Genomic DNA, 5,418 nt, shown 5'->3' on the forward strand with positions numbered 1-5,418 from the left:
CTTTTCAAAACAGACCTGGCTCCAATGAACCTTTGACCCAGGAAGAACTTGCCAAACAGAGTGCTTTTCAAAACAGCCCTGGCTCCAATTAACCTTTGGCCCAGGAAAAAGTTGCCAAATGGTTGAATCTTTTCAAAGTGGTGCATTTTATAAAGGGTAACACCCCTCAGTGTTTACACCAGTGACATGGAATTGAGGGACAGCTATTCACAAAATTATTTTCAATAATGAGTTGATATTTATATATATTTGTTTTTAAGTAGGTCACAACATAAAGCCTAAACTTTATTTTGCTTTATGACATTTAAAGTGGGAGAAAAAAAAACACTTTTTAAAAAATCAAAATATGTCACTAAACATCGACTCTAAAATATATACAAAACATGGTTTGCAATTTAACTGTCTTACATATGTTTTATTAACAATATACTTTGTCATTATCTGACACTTTTAACTGTTTTTCCTGGTGGTTATGGCTGGGACAGCAAAGCCACCATTTTCGTAGAACGACCCAATGCGAAGGAAGGAAGCATAATCTGCCCACTTCTTGGGTCCTTTCTAACATTTATTTTGTGTGGAAAAAGTTTTGGAATGCAGCTATTATTGAAAAACCAAATCAAAACGGTTTGGATGCTCATCGAAACCGAGTGACGTGCACGCGCAGGCGTGGCTCACGCTCGTCCCAGCCACCCCTCCCCCTCGCGTGCACACGCAAAGTAATTCAACATTGTATCGAAACGAGGGTTAACGGCGAAGCAAGACAGCCCTGGGAAAAAGACTGCAAGCCATCTGAACAACAGGTACAACTACTTTTGAAACACTTTTATCGAAATATGACAACATTGGTGGAGTGTAATGGTAGGATAAATTGTTAGAAAGTGGTCCGGCCGTACATCGTCGTCGGTCTCGCATTTCGAAACGAGCCCGAGAGGACGACCTCAATAGTAGTAACGTTATACCGCGTCCGCACTGACTCAAGCTACTGGCTAGCTAGCAGCAGTAACCGTTGGAAAAGGATCTCCATTGTTTTTATTCTTCAAAAGAAATTGCCAGAACACTAGCTATGCTAGAAACCTACCGTATCCCCACCAGCTAACTTTCTTAGGTAGTTAACGTATGCAGAAGCAAGTCAGTATTTGGAACCAACCGGCGTGTTAGTTTGTTGCTGTTATCTAGAGCAAGTTAGCCAACAACTAACGTTATCGGTTAGCCACCATCATCAACGGTGCCCCCATAATTCTGACCAGTTGGCTAGCTTGCTACGTTGGCTAACTGTGTTTTGTCAAGTAGCTAACGCTACTGTAGCGTCCTAGTAGTGAAGTTATGGTTATTTCTTTTTTTACTATAACGTGTAATCCTGTAAACAAAGGTTATACAGTACTCTTCTCGCTACCTAACTATAACAAACAAAACTTTGACTGATTGGGTGGCTTAGTTTGGCCCGGCCATAGATTTCAAGTATCCGTCTCTTTATTTTAGGTAACGTTGGTTAACTAGCTAGACAAGTTGCGGTCTAGGGTTGACCATTTTAATTTCACTTCAGATGGACCAGACACTGTTTTTCTGGTAGAGAGCTAGCGAAGTGAGTTTGTTGTGAATGGGGCCGCCCTTATACTGCGGACAACAGCCATCTGTTGATGCTTTGACGCCATCTTACCTAAACATTTGAATGATCCACCCTATGGGCAAAAATGCACATAGTTACAGTAGCTTTAATGCCCGTCTATCCTAAGCAGTATTATAGTAGTAATTAATGTAATGTCAGCCAAGAAACTAAAAGCTGCTTGCCGTGCACCACTGTCTGATTTTGTCCTGTATGTGACTGCTTCAGAGAACCCATCTTATGTGGCGTTTGACTACTGGGGACATCACATTAATGATTACTAGGATACAGCTTTGGCACATACTTCACTTCTACAATCACATGATGTCCACAGGATCAGTGTGCTGGTAGTCAAATAACCAGTCAAATGTATCATGGTTATACATGGCAATACTAGCTAAATGTTGTCAAGACCTATTCTGGAAGTAGTCTAAACATAAGAGTTGAGGACTGTACATCAGAGTTGGTGCGTTCGGTCACACATGTCCCTCAGTCTAAAAATACATGGGGCATGTTTTCCACCTTGAATGCACCATTCATTGTCGGTCCTGACTTGTAATCCTAACATTCAGCAACTAGTTTAAAGTGAGCAGCAACACGATCACTGAATGGATGGGCTGATTCTCTTTCCCTCTTTGCTGTCAATTTCCTTGCACACACATTTACCTGAGGAAACTTACTCAACAGTTATTAGTGGCGATTACCGGTGTCATGTGTAGAACATATACCATACCTGCAGTTTGTTCTGGATCATGCCAGTTTTGATAGAGCCTGGTTAACATTGGTTGTTGATGTCTTCTAAGACATGGATGGATAGGACCAGCTGGTTAAAGTTCAAAGTAAATTATCCCTTTAACCTCAGGTGTTGAAGGCAAGTGTGTTCCCTCAATAAGCCCCACTGGGAGAAATCGTTCGAGGATACAAGTGTGACTTAGCTTTGCGAATCTTCACAATTGTGTTGTGTCCAGTCAATCCACTACATTGATCCTATTTGAGACCACAGCAGTTATAAAACCTGTTTATTATAAGGCTGTTGGCTTGCTTGTGTTTCTTCATGGATTTTATTTCTCTCTTCTCAGGCATGGCAGCGATTCGTAAGAAGCTGGTGATTGTGGGAGATGGTGCTTGTGGGAAGACCTGTCTGTTGATAGTCTTCAGTAAAGACCAGTTCCCTGAGGTCTACGTACCCACTGTCTTTGAGAACTATGTGGCTGACATTGAGGTGGACAGCAAACAGGTAATGAATACAGACTCAACAACATACTTTGTTTTATTTCTCAGTTGAAGGTGTAAACAAGGTTAGGTGAATTACGTAGCCCTAATTGCTAGCTGGGTTTCAAGGTCGCTTCACTGTGTTTAATAGTGCTGGTCTTGGCTATCATGGTATCGGCTCGATTGGGCTACATTTATCTGTAGCTATAGGGGCAGATGGGTATAATGGTATGGCACATGTTTCTTCAGTTAACCAGGTATAGAAACATATTAGGTGCAGCATATGTTTCTGAATGATGTAAGGAATATTTATTCTAAAGTTGTATTGTAAGACCCTATGGCACTTCATTATATTGCGGCCTGTGTGAGCTATAAACCCAGGTGTCCTGGCCTCAATGTGGCTCGGCTATAAATCTGGGACATCTAGATTTGATAGGCTGAATGAATTCTGCTTACGTCATGTCATACTTGTAGAAGTGTCTTGCTCTAATTTGCTTTCCCCATTTAACAACCGAGAAGGGCAAGTAGCTTTCTATTAACCCTTTAGTGTGTCACACTGATGAATGTCTTCAAGAAATGTCCAGTTATTCGTTTTCAAAGAGTGGCTCTTATCAGAGATGTGATTTTTCCCGATTTGCTGGGAGTTGGTTTTTCTGACATTGTACTCTTTTCATTCCTCATTGAAGTTGGCCTACACCTAAAAGTAATATCCAATTATCCTGATTTCCTGTGTGTTCATAAAAGTCTGTGGTAGGCAGACTTCATTAACTGTACAATGTACATTTTACTGAATCAATGTGTCCAAGGTTGTCTATGGTTTATTTCTCTTGCCAGAGGTTTGCTGATTAACCCAGTCACTAGAACAGCTGACATACACTTGCCACTTCAAGCATATCTGTATGAGGGTTAACATTAGTGGTTGTCTACTCTGTACCAGGTGGAGCTGGCTCTGTGGGATACAGCTGGCCAAGAGGACTACGACAGGCTTCGCCCCCTCTCCTACCCCGACACTGACGTCATCCTCATGTGCTTCTCCATTGACAGCCCAGACAGCTTGGGTGAGCTTACACACTCACTCTCTTGCTGTCATCCGCACAAGGTTTCCTTTTATAGGTGGGTTGTTCAGCCCAGTCTGACTAGTGAAGTACTCACTCACACATCCAATACGCATAGGACAGCAATAGCTCTTCTACACCTCCTTCCTCCGGTACACTACCCCATATCTTCCCAAATGTACTGAGTGTTGGTGTGTGCTTGTCTGACCCTTGACCCTTTGATTCCGTACAGAGAACATTCCAGAGAAGTGGACTCCAGAAGTCAAACACTTCTGTCCAAATGTTCCCATCATCCTCGTAGGCAATAAGAAGGACCTGCGCAACGATGAACACACACGCCGGGAGCTGGCCAAGATGAAACAGGTACGTAGAAAGGACAGGCACATTTTTTACCTCCCTCTACAAACTCGTTGGATTATAAACAAACTGGGATGAGAGAAAAAATGACCACGTTGGCTACAAAGCTTTCGGGGAAAACTCACCCTAAACTGTCACTCTTTCCGCATGATATGGTCAGTGCTTTTTGGATGTCCTGACAGTGCCTCTTAACTCTCTGTAGGAGCCAGTGAAGCCAGAGGAGGCCCGTGACATGGCCAACCGGATCGGAGCGTTCGGCTATATGGAGTGCTCGGCCAAGACGAAGGATGGCGTGCGGGAGGTGTTTGAGATGGCCACCAGGGCGGCACTACAGGCCCGGCGAGGAAAGAAAAGCAATAAATGTCTCCTTCTGTAGACTGCATGACAGGACTCAGTCCCTGTACCAGGGGCTCTGGCAAGTGTGTGGATGGACAAAGGGGGTTGGATAAGCACCCGTTTACATCTCACCAACCCCCCGACCCCCTCACACTTGCCGACCGACCGTTGGAGCTCATGTCCTTGCTTTGGGAGATGATCTTAGAACGTATAATTTTTTTGTTGATGTTTGGTTTTTACTCATCTTATTTTTTTAAGTCATGGTAAACATTTATCAGTATTTAAATTTCACCTGCCAAATGCTGTTGTTGGGGCAGTCGTGAGAAGGGCTGGCCTCTGGACTGCCAGTCAAGTGCTCTGTCTGCCTGGACTCTGGGCTGGCTGCCGTTTCTTTGTTTGGAACACACAGGGCTGAACTCCTTTAAGTCTCTTATGTACAAATCATTTTAGTTTTTGGATGTGAAACCGTAAAGTAAGTGTTGAAATGAATAAACAGGAAAACATGTTGTATGCAAATCTGTAAATATAAGACGTGGGTATATTCATATGTATACACATACATGACTGGAACTGTATTTGTAAACTAGCCTTGGTTACATTGTGTAATAAATTACTTTCTATAACACATTTCCTTTTTTGTTGTGGGAATTGAAGGGCTACAATTTGCTTTGTCGTGCAAGGATGCTTTTCAGAGATGTTATGGTCCAGTGCAGCTGTTGTCTATATATCAAATCATTTCAAAAGTACCTTTAATAATTGTTCTCAATGAAAATAGTCAAAAAGAAACAGTTTCTTAGCAAAGGGTAGTTTCTCAAGCAATCATTTTCATTGGACTGTCTTAGTGATCTGAGTGGG

General features: G+C 42.5%; 1 protein-coding gene across 1 annotated transcript; it reads left to right on the forward strand.

Moving 5' to 3' along the window:
- Nucleotides 1-649: 649 nt before the first annotated feature.
- LOC112222098 (rho-related GTP-binding protein RhoA-B) lies at nt 650-5,190 on the forward strand. The gene is made up of 5 exons (XM_024384711.2): nt 650-800; nt 2,683-2,840; nt 3,753-3,873; nt 4,103-4,233; nt 4,430-5,190. Exons 2-5 carry the CDS (start codon nt 2,685-2,687, stop codon nt 4,601-4,603), a joined length of 582 nt encoding a protein of 193 aa, XP_024240479.1. The 5' UTR covers nt 650-800; nt 2,683-2,684; the 3' UTR covers nt 4,604-5,190.
- Nucleotides 5,191-5,418: the final 228 nt, after the last annotated feature.

Source organism: Oncorhynchus tshawytscha, linkage group LG22, assembly GCF_018296145.1.
Source record: "Oncorhynchus tshawytscha isolate Ot180627B linkage group LG22, Otsh_v2.0, whole genome shotgun sequence".
In the NCBI taxonomy this organism is placed as follows: Eukaryota; Metazoa; Chordata; class Actinopteri; order Salmoniformes; family Salmonidae; genus Oncorhynchus; species Oncorhynchus tshawytscha.